The sequence below is a fragment of the Atractosteus spatula genome, chromosome 5 (genome assembly GCF_055471065.1).
Source record: "Atractosteus spatula isolate fAtrSpa1 chromosome 5, fAtrSpa1.hap1, whole genome shotgun sequence".
Classification (NCBI taxonomy): Eukaryota; Metazoa; Chordata; class Actinopteri; order Semionotiformes; family Lepisosteidae; genus Atractosteus; species Atractosteus spatula.
This window is the reverse complement of record NC_142710.1, coordinates 41759099-41778473: the sequence shown is the minus strand read 5'-3', so window position 1 is coordinate 41778473 and position 19375 is coordinate 41759099. Positions and strand designations below refer to the sequence as shown.

Genomic DNA, 19375 nt, shown 5'->3' with positions numbered 1-19375 from the left:
TTTTTTCGAGCTGAATTACACTCTTAATCAGAGGAATGCGGTCAGATTTATTGCTGTATTTTCCTCGAAGTCCTTATCAGGTGACCAACAACATGTCGACCTCCTCAGAGGCTTCACTGCAGCCCCCTCGCTGTCATTGGCTACCGCGGTCAGGAGGAGCGAATCACCGGGCTGCGATGAGAGGGTCAAGAGTTTGGTGTGTGCAGGAGTCCTAAAAAAGTTGACAGGTAACCATTCAGGAAAGGTTTGGAATACGTATGCCAAAATTCATTATAAAATGAAAAGCGGGAGTCAGCCAACAGTATTGCAAATGCACTGCAGCTGTAGTTTATTTATTTTCACGGCAAAGCCCTTGTACTGCCCACACGCAGTAGAAAGTTAAGTGCTGCAAGCCAGGTAGATGGTGGTCTGGGATAGAAAGCGTCTTATTCCGTATATCAAACGACAAATACTGCATCCACTTCGCCTGCGCTTAGCAGAAAGTGTAGTTGATGGAGCTGCATATTAAAGAGCAGGCTGGGGTCATTGCTCACCACGATGTATCTGTTCGTATTTTCGAAGAGCAGTAGTCCCAAAACCTGAGTTTATTTTTAGTCTGCTCGTGTAACTAAGCCACTAACGGGATCACAGCCCCTTCGGCAGCCATAAAAGCCGTTTTACGGCTGTGATTTAAAAAAAAAGAAATTGTCCGAAAACAATTTCCTGCATGGTATTATTCGATAGCTAAACACTACAATCGCCCTGTTTGTCATCTGCATAACAAGGAGCAATTGTTACAACTGAAAAAAAGCAGCCCCTTAAACCAGAGGTTTAAGATAAGACAGACTTGGATCTGACAATCTACTCTACTTCTTGGTGACATTAAAACTAGGTTAAGCTTTTAAACCGTTTCTGACAGTGAATGTCATTCAGTCTTAGAGCCTGGGTGTGTAACGTCCTTGTTGGAAAGGATCTCCAGATTTAAGGGTATAATTTTGCAATTGCTGAAAAGGCTGTTAAAAAAAACAAACCTTGACAGTATTGTGGTTATATAAATGATTTTCAAAATGGAATGCCTGAAACTCTTTTAAATACAAGGATCAAAGGTGAATAAATGATTTGGTTTGAGCCATGCTTTATGATTGCCATGTTTTTAGCAATTAAGATGGCCTGTGGTTTTCTCTCTCTGCAGGATGGCAGAGAACTTTCTGATGGAGGTGTGTGTGGACTCAGTAGAGTCTGCCATCAATGCTGAGAGGGGAGGTACAGTGAAACCTCTGCACATTTTGCTCCCTTTTTCTGCAGATGAATTTTTCAAACCTAATTTCAAATGGAAGTTATTTGCAAAAACTGTAATGTTGTGTGGAATGTTGATAGTAGCACGTGACCTTTCTTAAAATGATTTGTTAGATTAAAATGTTCCATTAAGGCATGGGTGCTGTTAGCAAAGCCTTCCCCCTAATTGTAGCTTTTAAAACGTTTGCTGTAATGAGCAGTAAATTACTTTACTTGAGCAACTTTTTAATAACATTTTGGTCATACTAATAAAAAGGTTAATGAAATCCCAATTTTGGAAATTGTCTAAAATTAAGTGGTGAAGTAGATAAGAAATCAAAGAAGAACAATACCCATGGGCATTTGCTAGGGTCAGTGATTTTTATTTTGCACTCAGATATAATTGTATAACTCTTTCCAAAATAAATATCAGGAATAAATAATTAAATAATGTAATCAATTTGTTTTGATATTAACAGCCCATACTTCCTTAGCTATCATGTGGGCAGCATTAGAATAAGATCTGTCTGCCACTATATTATATTGGTGAGGGTGCTTTTCTGCCCCTGTCTGTGTTGTTATATAAGAGCCTATAAAGATTAAATCGTATTATAGACCGCCTTGACTGCTGTTGTTTGGGCCTTATTTGTTTGTTCTTTCATTGAACTTGTTTGTACTTTCTTTAAGAAAGGAAAACGTGCTTGAGATATATTTATATAAAGAAATAATTACACAGTCTCCTGGAACTGCTGGGAAGCACTTTGGCATCGTTTACCTCTTGGGGAAACGACAGGTGTAAGCTGAGGGTGGTTGTGATTGCTTTAGCAATGTGGTGCTTTATGTCCGCAGGCGCTGGCCGCATTGAGCTGTGCTCTAGTCTGCTGGAGGGAGGCATCACACCCAGTATCGGTAAGTCCACTGCAACACGCATCTTCTCTTCAGTGGTGCTTTCTGGGTTATGCCTGCCTACACACTATAGTTTCTCTTGTATGTTTGAATCCTAGTAAGCCATTGATCCAATGATCCAACTTCCAAGAAGAACAGTGTAGGAGGGTATCCTTTTCCGGTTTCTACAGCCCTTTCATATTCAGTCTTCAGTATGCACTACTGCACCTCACTGCAGGGCTCTGTTGAGTCACAGACTCTCTTGGTTTTCACCCTCATGGTTCTGTAACTGACGTAATTTGATTAATCCAATACTTTTTGTTTTCTGGTTCTCTGGTCAGACAGTGGGAATGTGCCTTACCACGGTGAATAAGAATTATATTTCTGCACTTTCACCATGGTTTTGCCTTACTTTTGTTTTGTTTTGCTGTAGTTTTAATGACTTTTGTGCTTGTCCAGACTTCGGGAATACCACAGCATACCATAATGATAGTATTAAGTATTAATAAGGAAGTATTATCTGTAATACAACATACAATATTAGTGGTCCACTGTGGCAAAGCACAGTGAATACATGCTAGAACCATGGAGAACTATGGTAAAACCACAATAAATTGTGAAAATACAATTGTAAGTACCCAAACATCTATTTTCTATCTGCTTCTTCCAAGTTGGGGTTGCTAGGGAACCAGAACTTGTCCCGGCAAGCAAGGGTGCAAGGCAGGGTACAACCTTGGACGGGAAGCCAGTCCAACACAGGACAGACACACAGACACAAACACACCAGGGCCAGTTTTCCCAGTCAGTTAACCTACAAGTGTGTCTTTGGGCTGTGGGAGGAAACCAAGGAGAACATATAGTACAAACTCCACACAAATAGCATCCCAGGTCCACAATTGAACCCAAGGCCCCAGTGCTGCAAGACAACAATGCTAACTACTGTTCCACCATGCCACCCACAATATCGATATACCCTGCAACATTTTTATAAGACTCTTTAGGATCTGGGTAGATGACCCCTTCATTAGTTTTTTTTAAGCTAATCACCCTTGCATTTTGTTTTCTCACTGTCTATTGGCAGTGTGATCTCTGCTCTCTGGAACATGTTTGTCAGTCCTGCAGTTTTCCGGATTCAGGCATTTTTCCTTGCCCTTGCTGATCACAGGCCTGCTGCAGGTGGTGAAGCAGTACGTCCGGATCCCGGTGTTTGTAATGATCCGGCCACGCGGAGGGGACTTCCTGTACTCGGACCGTGAGGTGGAGGTCATGAAGACGGACATTCACTTGTGCAAGAACCATGGTGCAGACGGGCTGGTGCTGGGGGTGCTGACCGAGGACGGCCGGGTGGACACAGAGCTGTGTGTGGAGCTGCTTGGTACGGCTGCTGTCGTGCTGCTGCAGCTGCGGAGTCCCACAGTCTGGGTTAAAGTTCCCCCTTAGTTCAGCCGATGAGGCAGTTTCTTCAGTTTAGCTCAGTCCAGTTATTGTCATATGCACAAGCGCAATGGAATGCTTATATGCATTTCTGCTCCAATACAAAGACATTAAAGAAACACTAAAAAACATAAACACAGAACAGCAGCAGCAGTAACAAGTTAAATAACAACTTAAAAAAAAAAACATCAGTGTGAGTCAGTGGTAGGGGTAGAGTTTAGTAATCTGTCAGTTTGTGGGAAGAAACTATCTCTGAATCTGGACGTTCGTGCCTTTATGCTACTACTGTATAACGCTTCCCGGAGAGAAGAGGGGACAAAAATGAGAAACCAGGATGACTGGTATCCTTAGCGATACATCCAGCTTTCCTGAGACAGCGAGTTGTAAAAATATCCATTGGAATTGTACTCCAGTGATGGACTGGGCTGACCTGATTACCTACTGTAATGCCTTCCAGTTAGATAACGGGCTGCTGCCAAACCACACTCTGATACCACACGTGAGCACATTCAATAGCGCACCTGTAAAAGGTGGTGAGGACAGTTGAAGATAGAACAATTTTTTCAACTGTCTGAGGAAGTAAAGGTGCAGTTGTGCCTTTGTAGCACCAGTTACATGCTGGGACTATGTTAAATCATAACTGATGAGTTTCTTAGTTTTATTTCTGATTTCCCAGTGGGGTAGCTAGTGCAGAATGGCTGCTGTGTATCACCCGGGTAGGAGATGCATTACTTTGGTGGATGAGGTTGTGACTGCTATACATAAAGTGCTTTTGGTTCCGTAGGGATGACTCATTTTATGAATAGAATTCTATTGAGGGTGAAGGAGATGGAATTGGGGGAAAAAAACTTTTGATGTGCCCATTTGAATGTGTGTGTCTTGCTGATAATGGCAAGTAATTTTCTGCAAATTCAAAAGTACTGTTTTTTGTGTCTTTCCATTTATACAGCACAACAGAGTAACTCCATGAGGTAGCACATCTTATGAACATGCCTGCTTACAGCCAGTTACAGCAGTTAAAGTTACAATTACAAGTTACTCTCCCAAATTTAAACTATTTCGTTTTGCTTCTCTTTCTGTCTTTACAGCTGCGTGCCGGCCCCTGCCAGTCACTTTCCACAGAGGTAAATTGCCTCTATTTATTTTATGACATAAAAGAATGTGCTATATCCCAGGAATGAAAAATGCACAGACAAGACTTTCAGTGGCACAAATAAAAATTTGTGTTGTGTGTAGGGGGGTCAGCTTCACGGTACAATATTTTTTACTGTATTGGGATTTGAGGGGACATTGAAAGGACTGAAGGGTTCTGCATGAACTCACGTTATTTGGGAGCAAGGAAAAATTTGTGACATTTTCAATTTAAATACAAAAAAGTTTTCCTCAGTCCCATTCAGCAGGTTTTGTAATTCTTCATGTATATTGAAAAATTCAAGGGCTCATTACTGGTGTCCTGAATTTAAGTATATACTTTTTGGTGATTGTTCCCTGTTGATCTTCAGATTTAATATATTTGTACTGTTAAATATTGTGTTCTGTGGTTTGAATACAGTTTGCATGTACACATCACTCTGGCTAGGTTCGATTGACTGTTCTACATTGTCCATTTCTCAGTGGCCCATAGATGGGCTGGCATCCTGTCCAGACAAGATCATTCATGTGCTCTCTGCCCCTTTGCACCCTATGTTCTCGGGATTGGCACTGGGTTGCCACAGCCCTGACCAGGACAAGAGATTCTTCCTGATGGTGGATGACTGGGTTGATTGTACAAATTTGACGTACAAAAATACCCGGATTTCTGTCTGAGCTACATGTTGACCAGAATTACTGTAGTCATTAGTTATTATCATTAGTAATCGTCAGACCAGATCAGAGCACAAGTGATGTCAAGAGCTTTACTGATGGCTTTCTCAAATGATGCTGCTTGACATGTACAGTAGTTGATAGACACTGTTACTGTATTTTGCAATATTGGTGTGGGAAAAAGGAATTAAGGAAAGTGAGATGTAACTTATGGTATTTAAAAAAAAAAAGCATAGTCACACTCTTAAGATTAGAGTACATCTCATGTATATATTTTTAGGGCTCTAAGTTAGCCAGTTGCCCGATAACGCAGCCAGCAAGCTTAAAAAGTTTCAGTCAGTTGAAGCTTGTCTCAAGAGACAGATATTTACAGGACACCACCCTCTCCCAGTTCCCTACAGGTGCACAGTCATTGCCTGTCTCATGGCAGACAGGGGATCCCCAGAGTGAAACTGGCCTAACGCTCTGTTCTCACTGTGCACTGCTCCCCTCAGCCTTTGACATGGTGCACGACCCTATGCTTGCCATGGAAACACTGATCTCGCTGGGATTCGAGAGGGTGCTGACAAGTGGAAGTGACAGCTCGGCCCTGGAAGGTCTGCCTCTGATCAAGCGACTGGTGGAACAGGTGAGGAACTGTATGTTTAGCCTTCCTGCACCTCCGATCAGCACCTTAAAGGTCTTGCAGATGCCATTTTGAAAAGAACTGAAATGTCATTTTACGATTTTTGTACTGTGTGTTGTGTCGTGCACGTTTATAAATCATTCGTTTTTAATAATTTATGGTTATGCAAGTACGTCTTGCCTGGTTACTATGGTTGAACAACGTTATTATTGAGAGACACCTGGTTCTCAGCACCCTTCAATGTTTACCATTCAGGAAATTTTGCACTGGCATTGATTTAAATCAGTGTCCCCCCAGACTTTCAATAATCACGTACCCCTTTTTGGGCAAAGATAATTTGAGGGTAGTGATAATCATACTATTTTATCTAGACTAGAGCAAATATGGTATTTATTTCTTAATACTTAATATATTATGAAGCTTATACATGTACTGTATACTACATTAGAAATAATAGTTAATAAAAAACTCAAATAAAATAATGATAAATTAAAATAATGCTAAAAAACTATGATAAAGTAAAATAAAAAATTCTGCCGTGAACCCCCTGAAAACCTTTTGCGTACCCCACTTTGGGAAACACTGATTTAGATGATGGCAACTAGTGCCAGAACCTGTGATGTAAGTAATGGGTTTTATTCTTTTGTGGAGGGTAGGAATAGGATCTTTGAACATATTACTGGCGGAAATGACTATATTGGAAGTAATTTTGGAAACAGAGGACATCATGATACTAATAACATTAAGAAATATGCAAAGATCACTGATGTGATCGGTGAGCCTCTTGCTTTATTTTCATGAAGAGATGAGAGTGAGGAGCTGTGTAAATGTGTTAGCTACAAAGACAGGTGCAGAGGTTGAGGCACTTTTGAAATGTAAAATGAAAGAGTAAAGCACACAACATTTTGGCTATGGAACCACTTCAGGTGTGTGGAGGAAAGAGGGGAAAGAGAACAAAGAAATAAGGGAAACAGGTGGAATGAGGAAAACAAAGGTAAAACTGGCCAGGAATAGGTTAAAAAGGGGGATAAAAGGGTGGATGTGTGGGAGTCAGGGAGCAGTATTGGCAGGCAGCAATCTGTAAATGAATGGAGAGATTAAAAAGAGATCAGCAACTAGGGAGGTAAGGTAAGGAGGTAATTCTTCTCATTCTCAATTAGAAGGTAGATATCACCTGCTGTTGGTAGGCAGTGCTTGGGTCTTATGAAAGAGGACAGTATGCAAAAGAGTTTGAAGGTTGCCTTGAGGTTTTCATAAGATACAGAACCTTTTGCCATACAACAGCCATCCCCGTTTTGGAGACAAAACATGTTTTCGGAACATCGTTATTACATTGGATCCTGAAGTAATTAACTGAAAGAAAATGAGCTGAGGATGGGAGTCTAGAAGTTCATGCTGGGACTAATTTTGTTAACGTCAATTAAGGGTGGTTCCCAGCTGTTGATGAAGAAGTCTCAGGATCATGATTGTGTTTGTTATAAGGTGAATCATGTGGTGAAAGAAGTTGAGGACAGTCTGTGCCTGTGTGGTCCCTGGTGTCTTTGGAACTGGTTCAATCACGATCACAATCACACTGGCTATTAGACTGCTGTCCGGTCCATCTTTGAGCACACCGCCCCACTGACTTGTCTATAAAGGCTGTCTTTTTTCTGGTTAGATCATCCAATTCTTTCATTTCTGTTGCTCATTTCAGCATTGTTTCCTTACCTCTCAACAGAAAAGGTTTCTGAGCAGTTCCATGGCCATTGAGATCATTTTGTTTTACTGTAGTTTACTGTAGTTTACTGTTGTTAAAGGAACATTAATAACTATGTGAAGTGTGGTCATTCATCTTGAGAAGTCTCTATTTGATTTTTGGGCCTTGTGTTGGTTTTACTCAAGTAAACTAGTTTTGAGGCAGACAGTCATGTTGTGCTACAGCAGCAGAGTACAGCATTAAACATTTTTTTTATATTTACTCAAGATACTGTATATTATTGTCTTGTTTATGTTGTATTATAAATCAATTTTTTCCTTTGTTTCCATAATTATTTCAAATTCTACTACATCAGCTGATCTTGAGCACATTAAGTTAAGAGAGTGTATCTTTTCTGCCTAGTATAAGGAGCATTAAATCAAGTAATGAAACTTGAGAACTAGTGCTTTTTTTCTTGTCAAATGGATTTTACTACTTTCCCATCTTCCCATAGCTGAGTGTTTACTCACATTCGAGCAGTTGTTTTATGGTGGTTATTATATCCAATAAAGTAGTTACTGTATGTATATTAGTGCCAATTCTAAATAACTGCACTAGATATGTGATGTTGAATACACAAAACATTAATATATATTAAGGGAATTTTGAAACGCAATTTAAGATTGTTCCTAAGTCACACTGACACACAAAAAAGGACAGAGGACATTTTAATCATCAAAAGTTTAAAGCAAGATGTCCACTCTCTCCTGCTCCTTGTCTGCTTGTAATTCAGTTTCCATGATATTTTTCTCTGACCATAATGCTGCCTCTTTTGCAGTTTTTTCTCCCCGGTGTTTTCCCTGGGCTGTACTGGAGAGGTTGGGAGCCCTTTGCTGCCCACAGTCATGTTGTTTGGCAGGATGGCTTGTTGGCAGAGGCAGCCTCCTGCTCACTTATTGTTTTTAAGTGTCTCTCTTCCCTCTCTCATGGGGAGTTCATTTTTCCTAGTGCCACTGACACATTTAACTAAAACCTTTTTATCTTTTCTTAACAGGCTAAAGGAAGAATAATTGTTATGCCTGGTAAGTACACGTTGAAACCTTTGCAACTATCACTTTTGCACAAAAAATCAGTAGTTTTGTGTAAAAGTGAGGTGTTACCTATTCTGTCTGACATATCAGAAGCTGTCTTTTGAACAGCTTTGCCAGTTTGAGTTGCATTAAATCCTACCAGTTTATTTGATCTTAATCATAAATGTCAGCTTAAAAGCACTTTACAAGTGCAGTAACTGCTGTGCATTTAGTTTGAGTTCTGGTATCTGAACCAGGTTTTCATTTACTACTATCAAGATCAAAAGAAAAAAAAGTTGGTTTGCAGTGCGGTGGGTATTTTCTTTTTGGTGGACCAGTAGGTGGCATGCTTCCCTCTGGCCTGGAATTTCCAAACAAATGCCCCAGTGTGGTGTCAGGGGACACCCATGCTGTACTGGGAGGTGTCATCCTTCAAATGGGACATTAAGCTGATGTCCTGACTATACAGTATTTCACTCTGGACTTGCGCAATCTGGCCCACCAGGTACTGGGGTAAAACCCCTTTTCTTACAAACAGTACCCTTTGATCATTAATGATCAATTAGTCAGGACCATGGTTTAATGGCTGATCCAAATGTCAGCTCCTCCTGCAGCATAGTGCTCACAGTTACCATACTGAGGCTTTGGTTTGAATGTTCTGGTTAAGAGGGAGGAGTACAGATACAGCCATTCAAAACATGCGGGGTACGCTGCGGTATAACGGGGGGGGCGTGTCGCATCAAAACGCAGTATAACGTGGTATAATGCTTCGTTTCACGTCATACCGCAAATTACCATATGTAAATTAAATTATGTTAATAGTATCCGGAATCACCTTGTAAAACCGCCAGGAGGAGCTAATAAAGCTTAACCTCTCATGTACAGCAGTTGAGCTTTTAAATTTAAACGGTGTATTACAGCATGTTAATCATCATACATTAAAAAGTTGGTATATTTTATGAAAGCAAGATTGCTCAGTTGGGCAAAAGTACACAGCCTACCTTTATCATAAATATTTTAATTATGCAGAAATATTTTATGCATCAAAGTCTTTACCGAAGATATTACTAATAATATTAATAATGTATGACCTTGGACAAGCTGTAAACTCAAAGTATAACCCTGGTCCACATTCTTTGTAACCGTCTTTGTAAACGAAAAGACTATTTTTTCATTGACAAAAAGTAACACCACAGCTTTTCGTTGATCACGTATTTGTTTCCAATCATACAAAGTAACTTTTGAGAATCTCCGATTCATCATGCCTTTCACATGCTCATAAACAATATTAATTTAGGAACATAAACATATTATGTAAACTGTATATTGCTGGTATTGGTAGTTTAAAGAAAAAAATACACACCAATATGCCATTTCTCCCTAAACATTTTAAGCATCAAATTCTTACGTGTGGTTAGTTCGAAACGTTTTTACATGCTCCTTCTGACCATATTACTGTACGTTTATATACTTTGTGAAAAGTGATCGTTTTAACCTTTTCTGCGAATACGCTCGTTATCGGAGTAAACAAAGCATACTTTCAGAATTTGATTAATAGGGAATATAATATGGAATCGCGTATCTAAAGAAATTCATAACGATATAATTATATTCATGCACTGTAACACAAACAGTAGTATATGTGTACGGCTGTTCCACTGGTTGTCACGTGACTGCGTCAGTGGCGTGATGGTTTAAGTGACTGACTTATAAGCGAGAGGTCGGGTGTTCTAATCCAGCTATTGCCACTAGTTTTCTTTTAACAAACATTTCTTTAAAAAACTAAAATAGCAATAGAAAAATAGCAATATTACGGATACTCTGCTGTGTCAGTCTTCTGTGTAAAAAAAATTGAACACCATGGGTGCTGTTTTTAAGACGATGCTGAGTCAAGTATAGGACTTTTCCTGCTGTCAGCAGTATCGTGTATATAGTTGACCCTTACCTGAATGAAAACAGGACATAAAGAAAGGGTTTCAGAAATCAAACAAAGTTTTATTCCTGTGCTTACAGTCTGGGTAATTGGAGGCTGCGCTGTTATGCTTCCTATGGTGATATACAGGTTTTTCCGCACGAAGCCGTATTGAGCAGTATTTCTCGCGTTGTGAACATGTGTACACAGCGGTCCTCCCGGGTTCCAGTTAGTGCGTAATTACACATCGGTGAAAAACCGGAGGTTAAAAAAAAGAGAATTAGCTCACTGATTTTATGTTTTATGTGGAGGCTATGAACATTTTCACAAGTCGTGGTATTTAAAACGCATTTGGTTTGAAGGCTTTCTGTGTTTCCCTTCCGAAGATATGAACAAAAGAACATTCGAGCGTGGTAAAAAAAATGGCTTAAAAACGACAAAGTGTTTTTGTAACTCTAGGAGGTTTCGTGAAAAAGCTACAGGCGTGCCAATATCATTTTTGAACTTCAAGCTAACTTTACCCCAGTGTGGGCACCGCATTGTTACCTCAATCAGCAATGAGATATTGCTGTTTGATCTTTGATCTGAGCTTTAATAGAGAGCTTATCTCTATTAATATAAGTATCAAGTGGTATTAAATAAATACAGCTTTTTAGTATAGATTACACTTTTCTAAAATGTATTTAAAGAATAAAAAGGATTACAATCTAATCTTTTCACGTTTGATCCCAAGATCCCCCCCAAAAAAAATCTAAACGGGGAGAAAGCTATGCTGAACGTTTATTAAAAAACTTAGAAGACAAAGATAACGATTAACGTTGCATTTGTCAGATTGTGAATCAATAAAGACATTTAATTAAACAGGCATTTGCAATTTAAATCAAAATGGGGGTAACGGGGACTCTCTCTCTCTTATTATCAGCACTCGTTCAATTGTGGTTCTTTTGGTTTCACAGAGGGCTTCTCAGATAGTTGGGCATTCAGGTAGATTGCCAGGCGAAAGGATTAGTAAATATATTTTGTTAAAGCAAGTCAGTTTTTTGCGACATAAAAGACATATTGTGGCATTATTATATAGGACAGACACAGTGACTCAGACACTCGTTGAATGAAAAAGGGCAATTTATTTTTACGGTACAGCTGGTACAGCACCCAAACAAATGCAAACGCGTTTTTAATAAAATGCTTTTATTAATTCATAATCTGACTCGCATAACTCACATTCCCGAATTTATTAATAATGTATGACCTTGGACAAGCTGTAAACTCAAAGTATTACCCTGGTCCACATTCTTTCTAATCGTCTTTGTAAACGAAAATACTTTATTTTTTCATTGACAAAAAGTAACACCACAGCATTTAGTTGATCCGATCACGTATTCCTTTCCAATCATACAAAGTAAGTCTTGAGAATCCTCGATTCACCATGCCTTTCACATGCTCATAAACGATATTAATTTAGGGACACGTGGCTTTGCGCCCTACACCCTGCGGTACCGCTGTGTACATACAGTACGAACATGTTGTGATATTTAGAAATATAAAAAATGTCAATATAATGCCAATAATATTTGCTATTTTAGTTTTTCAAAGAAATGTTTATTTGTTAAAAGAAAACTGATGGCAACAGCTGGTTTTGAACACTCGACCTCACAAGTCAGTCACTTAAACTATCATGCCACCGAGGCAGTCATGTGACAAACACATATCAATGGAAAGTCTTATACTACTGTTTGTGCAACAGTACATGAATATACAGTAGTTATACCGTTATTAATTTATTTAGATATGCGAATCCATATTATATTCCCTATTAATCCAATTCTAACAGTATGCTTTTGTTTAATCCGATAACGAGCGTATTTGCAGTAAAGGTTAAAACGATCAATTTTCACAAAGTATATAAACGTACAGTAATATGGTCAGAAGGAGCACGTAAAAATGTTTAGAAATAACCACATGTAAGACTTTGATGCTTAAAATGTTTAGGGAGAAATGGAATACTGGTGTGTATTTTTTCTTTAAAATACCAAGACCAGCAATATACAGTTTACATAATATGTTTATTTTACTAAATTAATATCGTTTATGACCTTCAGATGCGTTATGCTCCTCTTCTTTTTATGCTCAGCTACTAAAATTTCCCTTTAGTAAAATTCCATATAAATATTCAATACTAAGCGGATTAAAACGTGCACAGTAAAGAGATTAAATGATTAAATCTTTCCACTACCGACAAATGCACCACGTGTGCCCCTGTTGGTCATTTTGGCCAGCCAATCACGTACCACGGTACGGTGCGGTGGCGCACGCGTAGTTGCCCGCGGTACGGGTTTGTACCGTGAACTTTGAATGGCTGCATCTGTAGCACTTACCGGTCCACCAACAACACTTACAGCAGCCAGATTTTCCCATGGGATCATATAACGAGATCAGACCTAAAGTAAAGCTGCTGTCTTCTGTGTTCTGTGAGGCATTCAAATATTTGCAGCACAGTTCCATCCAATTCTTTTGGCAGGATTGCCTTGTAATGAGGTTGGGGGATAAGGGCAGGTGTATACAGAGGGAATACAGAACTTAAGAATACAGCCAGTAATTTTCAGTAGGATTGAGATATAGAACTACTGTGGTACTCAATATTTAAAGTACTACTTCTGGGTGGCACATAAAACCATTAATAAAGGTTTTCCGATTAAGTTGTGCAAATAAGGTCATAACAATAACGATGAGAGACCGAGCAACTCTGGGTAGTTTCTTATATGCATGGCAGAAAAGAAAAGACTTGACAGATGGTTGCATTCATTAAAATCTTAATAAGAGTCTTAGCATTTCAATGGACTGAAACAATTGCAATATAGGAACCTCTCTAAATTCTATGGTCAAAGAATTTTGCAGAACTGCTGTATAGGCCACTGCAGTTTTGTGTTGCCTTGTCCACATAATGGAGTAATAGTTGATACAGCTTGAAATGAAATACACCCACTCCAGGGATACTTAAGAGTTTGGTTCCTTCAGTATTTATGTAATCCAAATCTCACGTAAGTCGGAAGCGACCACTTATTAGGCGTTGTGTGAATACATATGTAGCATTACCATTCATGATCCTGTAGTGATCCTCCCTTATTTGTCCCAATGTCAGTGAGAGAGAAAGGAGGAAGAGCAGAACTGCAGGTTCTGCCTTAATAATTAACAGGTGTGTGTGCTGATCACAGAGGGGATAGAGAGCAAGAAAGAGAAGGTAGCAGCAGCTAGCAGTCCATGAAGCTTCCTATATAAGAGAGAGAAATAAAATAATGATGATACAGTTTTAAAACACTGTAGTTAGAATAATTGAACACTTAAAAAACCACATGGTACAGCAAATCGATTAGAATGACCTTTTACCAAATTTATATAAACTGCACATTTCATGATCCTATATGGTGCTGTTCAATAATAAAACACAAATTAAAATACACAGTAAATAAAAAATCACTTGGATCCTTCCCTGACATGATTGCAATATGGGTATCTCACACTTTTCAGTGAGAACGCAGAAGGACATTGCCCCACTGCTTGTTCTTTATGCATGTAACTTAAACTCTCCTACCTAGAGTATTTTATTATGGGGCCAGCAGAAGGTTTTTAGTGTAAAATTGATTTACAAGTCAAGTCTTGTGTAACTCAGGGAGAGGGTGTTCTTGTTTTGCTCCAGGTCACCTTGATCTCTACTGCATTCAATAGAACACAAAATGTTAAAAATGTTTGACTTTGTAGAAATATCATCAGAGTTCTTTACTGAGATTTTATACACTCATATTTTACACACTTATGGTACAAACAGTGTGCAACGTGCTGCATTTGTCTGCCTTTTGCAGGAGGAGGAATAAGTGAGCGGAACCTGCAAAGGATTCTGGAAGGCTCTGGGGCCCAAGAGTTCCACTGCTCAGCCCGGTCCACCAAGGACTCAGCCATGAAATTCAGGTGAGGGCTCTTCTTTCAACAAATACTGTACATATTCTGTCACCTTGTGCCCGGCATGGCCGATCAGTAGGGGTGTGTGCCTGGGGCTGGACACTGTGTTCAACCATGGCCGATCAGTAGGGGTGCGTGCCTAGGGCTGCACACTGTGTTCACCCATGACCGATCAGTAGGGGTGCGTGCCTGGGGCTGCACACTGTGTTCAGCCATGGCCGATCAATAGGGGTGCATGCCTGGGGCTGCACACTGTGTTTAGCCATGGCCGATCAGTAGGGGTGCATGCCAGAGCTGCACACTGTGTTCAGCCATGACCGATCAGTAGGGGTGCGTGCCAGAGCTGCACACTGTGTTCAACCATGGCCCATCAGTAGGGGTGCATGCCAGAGCTGCACACTGTGTTCAGCCATGGCCGATCAGTAAGAGATACCACATAAACGTTTTCTTATTTTTAACCAGTAAATTGTTAAACTAGTAATATATTTTTTTTACAAAAGCAGAACACAAACAACACTATTGCAATGCCAATCATGTAGGTGTTCTGACCACTACACTCATAGCAATGGTTTGTACACATGCAGCTGTATTTCCCCAGGGCATTTAAACTGTGCTTAGTATAACAGCCAGGACATGATTGGTTTGAAAGAGCTACCAAACAGTAATATTTCAATAATTACTTCATATTCATTTGATTTTGCCAGGGAGAATAAAAGTCATTTTAATGGTTTTAATTTGTTGTTACAAGATGACATTTATTTCCAAACTAATGTCTTAACAGTGTCTTTGATAAGTCAAAAAACGGACATGTCATTCTTCCTTGTACTGTTAAACACTTAGAGCATTGGAGTGTTATTGTTTGAAAACAACAAAAAAAAGAATGTTTCTAAATGTATCAGGATTATTTGGTTTGTTTTTGTGTATGCCAGCAGATTAAATCATTTTTGCTACTATTCAGTATGAACAGTATAAACTTGTATCATAGTAAACTTCTTAAATATTAAAATCCGTCCTGATGCCTGATCTTGTACTCTCTTGTTTGCGCATGCACGTTTGACGTCTTTGATGAACACACTCCAATGACATAATAGCACAGCCCACCAAAACACAATTCCTGAACAATCTATCTGTCCCAAATGTTTGAGCAAAAACATGAAGTACAGGATATCGTAGTTTAATCACATGCTCTGTTCCATAAATGTTGATTTATATACTGTATATGTTTAGAGGGTTGCTATGCATTGTCTCCCTAATATGTCTGACATCTGCCATAAAAGGTACTGTTTGTCATTTAAACCAAATCTAGAGTCTGTGCATTTCTTTCGTTTCATTTACATCATTTATACAGCAGAATCATTACTGCTACCACTACTACATTACTGCTACCACTATTGATCAATATGGTAAACTTGAGACTGTATGTAGTGTATAATGTTAATCTATGCAGTTAGGTCTTTAACATTAATATAATTATGTGCGATGGTTTATTTTTTTGTGTCACAACTAATTAACAATTGAGATATTTAAGAAAACATATAACATGTAGAACATGCTAAAAAGGACATGGTACAGCAAATCGGTTAGAATTGCCTTTTACCAAATTTATATAAACTGTACAATTCATAATCCTATGTGGTACTGTTCAATAATAATATAGTAAAATACACAGTAAATAAAAAATCACTTGGATCCTTCCCGGACATGGTTGCAATATGGGTTTCTCATACTTTTCAGTGAGAACGCAGAAGGACATTGCCCCACTGCTTGTTCTTTATGCATGTGACTTAAACTCTCCTACCTAGAATATTTCATTATGGGGCCAGCGGAAGGTTTTTAGCGTAAAATTGATTTACAAGTCAAGTCTTTTGTAACTCAGGGAGTAACATGCATTCTTTAAAACTAAGGCCTCAGGTAGGGGTAGTGGGGTGCCATTAACAAAAGACGTAATATGCTCTCCTATCTTCGTCTCAGGAACACCTGTGTGAGTATGGGAGCAACCCTGTCAGCTCCCGAATACTCTTTGAAGGTGGCCGATGTGGCCAAAGTGCGCACGCTGAACGCCATCGCCAAGAACGTGTTGTAGAGCCAAGTGGAAGGGCCACCAAGCCTTGCCTGGGACAGCAGCAGCACTGCAGCATGGCGGACTGGGAGAAGCGGGGCAGGAGCGAAACCCATTCGAATTCTGAAATGACCCGTTTGTTTCAGGCAGGCTTCTGAAACACAGTGCCACCTTTGCGAGGGGGAGTGGTGGCTGGCCCCTCTGCTGCTGTGAAGCAGTTTTTTGACTGTTGTACAGGAGAAGAAAAAGAAATGTCGGGACATCCATTTTGAAAACGTCTTTTGTCATTTTTCGAATCATGACTTGGTCACAGCAAGACAATGACCTCACTTAAGTACGTACAGCTTGAGGGTGTTTGACGATGGTGAGAATTTAACTAAAGCCTTTAATTGAAATTCTGCCGTTTCTTCAAGTTAAGTGTGTTTTGAGAGTTTTGACTATGTCAGTATATACTGTAGTGAGTTTCTTTTTTTTTTGGAGCAGTAGGTATCTGGTGATCTTTGCAACATTCTCTGCTTCTCGAGCACCGAGACATACATTGGGTAGCACATCCTACAACATTTTTTTTAACCCGTAAAAATCTTTTCCCCCATTTGAAAAAAAAACAGATAATTTAAATATGGAAGGTCATTTGTCTCCTCTTCAAATACGTAACCTGACTGACCTACAAACAACAGTTTTGTGGAGTCTTGTTTTCAAAGGACTGGTTCCACTCTGGCTTGTTTAACTACTGTAGCCTTGCTATCGCTTAATATGTATGTTACACCAGAAAGCAAATTTTCACATTGCCGCTGACATCCTAGAGTACACAGTAAGGTAGAGTTTTATCTTCACTGTTATTTGTCGTTATTTGTTATTTGTCGAAGCGACAAAAGATTTAAATATGGAGGTCATTATTTTCATTTTTTTCTGTTTCCTTTTTATTTCCTCATTTTCATTTATTCAAAACAAACTTTCTTTTGACCTCATTGACGCTTAAACCTCAACTAAAAGCTTACAGATCTCAAGCAACCCTCTCCCTGACATGAAGACTTGCGTGGCCCACTAGTGCAGCTCTGTTCAGTGAACTCGCCACAAGAATGCTATTGAGCAGTAGTCGCTCTTCGCTCTTTCACCCGGGTCCTGTGCTGCAGGTCTCCCTGTTTACTGGTGCTGTATTATTGATCGAGATGGGGATGGATGATACTACAGCTGCCAGCAGTGTTGTTGTGTAGTAACCCAGCAGCGAAAGTGTAGTCAATCAGCTACTAGAAACTAAGCTAGACAGGCCACATGGCATCCTTTCATTTTTAACCTTTTTCAATTTCGTGTTCTTCCTAGGACTAATTTGTTTACTCCTCTGTGCTTGGAGTGCGCCGAGCACATAACCACTTAACTGAGCAAGCTAAATGTGTTTATTTTAGTTGTATTCATTTGACATGTGTTTGCTCCAGTAACAGCTCTAAGGTATTAATTAATCAGGTCTGCCCGCATGAATTGAATAGATGGCTGGTCAGGTACTGTGGGGGTGTTACGAGTGATGGAGAAACATCACAGATATATGAAGATGAAGATATATAAATGCGTTTCTGAATTTCTTACATTTGTTGGCTTTTGAAATGCGGAAATTATTTGTTCTGGGTTTGAATGTTTTGGCCTGATATTTAAATATGAAATAATACCACTGATGAGTAAATGGAGCCTTAGGTAGTATTTTTTAAACCATTTCTCCTACATGGGGAATCATTAAAGACAACTGTATCTTAAGCAAACATATAGTTTGAATTCTATATATTTTTTAAGAAAGAAGATCTGAGAAGATCCTAGTTTTCTTAGCATAAAAATGTAATTAGGAGAGATCTTTGAGTTGATCACTGCAGTGCAGAGATGAGATAACTGAGTGTGTGTTCTTCTCTGTCTAAACCCTTTTCACCGACTGCCAAGTGACATGTTACCAAACATGTCTAATAATTAACAGCCCAGTCCTTTGTAAAGAAAAGGTTATCTGAAAGTTTTGAACTTTAGAACTTCACTGGGGGGGAAATACTGTAGATTTGTTCGGGCCCATTTCAGACTGTGTCTGGAGAAAAGGTGTGCATCTTTCAGAATGCTTATGAATAATTCTCAAGTCCTAAATAATAAATATTTAGTTTGTATTTGTCAAAATGTGTATTGTGTCCTAATATTTGGTTGTTGTTGCTGCTTGATATCTCCTAAACTTTCTGTAATTTTAAATGATTTCTCTCATCTGAAATAGTTGGAAACTATCTTTTGTTGTTATTTTTTTGTTGTGGTTTTGTTATTGTTATTTTTGTTGTGAATTTATTAAAACAAAAACTTTCTGCAAGCATTTTTGTTGCTTAGTATTTTTTGTTGGGAATTGCTTAGTATTACAGTAAGTGTCTGTGGGGGGGTTGGTCCTTTTTCCATTTTCAGCACTGTGGGTACAATGGATTAAAATAGACCCGCTGATCCTTGTGTGGAAATTGCGTTAGGATTCCTGGTCCACTAGTAGAAATAGTAACACATGAAATGTGGATTGTATATACTGTAGGTGTGAATCTTTGGAAGCATGTGGTAGGCATACCGGACACTAGTGACATTGCACTCCCGGTCAGGGGTAACTCTCCTGTAAGGCTCGGTGTTGTTAACCCCTCCGCATGTCAAAAAGATGAGAGGACCTGTCGGGTGGGCACATAGTTGACTAATGCCCACAATTCTCCCT

The 19375-nt window shown here is 39.3% G+C and overlaps 1 protein-coding gene across 1 annotated transcript; it reads left to right on the top strand.

Moving 5' to 3' along the window:
- Positions 1–142: 142 nt before the first annotated feature.
- Positions 143–18997, top strand: cutc (cutC copper transporter homolog (E. coli)). The gene is made up of 9 exons (XM_088917643.1): positions 143–227; positions 1172–1242; positions 2104–2163; positions 3305–3514; positions 4662–4697; positions 5871–6004; positions 8731–8758; positions 14516–14621; positions 16584–18997. The coding sequence occupies exons 2-9, from the start codon at positions 1173–1175 to the stop codon at positions 16693–16695; spliced, it is 756 nt and encodes a 251-aa protein (XP_088773769.1). The 5' UTR covers positions 143–227; position 1172; the 3' UTR covers positions 16696–18997.
- Positions 18998–19375: the final 378 nt, after the last annotated feature.

Coding starts and splice junctions, on each gene's coding strand:
- cutc (XM_088917643.1), top strand. CDS start 1,173: ATGGCAGAGAACTTTCTGATGGAGGTGTGTGTGGACTCAGTAGAGTCT. Junction 1,243..2,103: donor CATCAATGCTGAGAGGGGAG/GTACAGTGAAAC, acceptor TTATGTCCGCAG/GCGCTGGCCGCATTGAGCTG. Junction 4,698..5,870: donor GCCAGTCACTTTCCACAGAG/GTAAATTGCCTC, acceptor TGCTCCCCTCAG/CCTTTGACATGGTGCACGAC.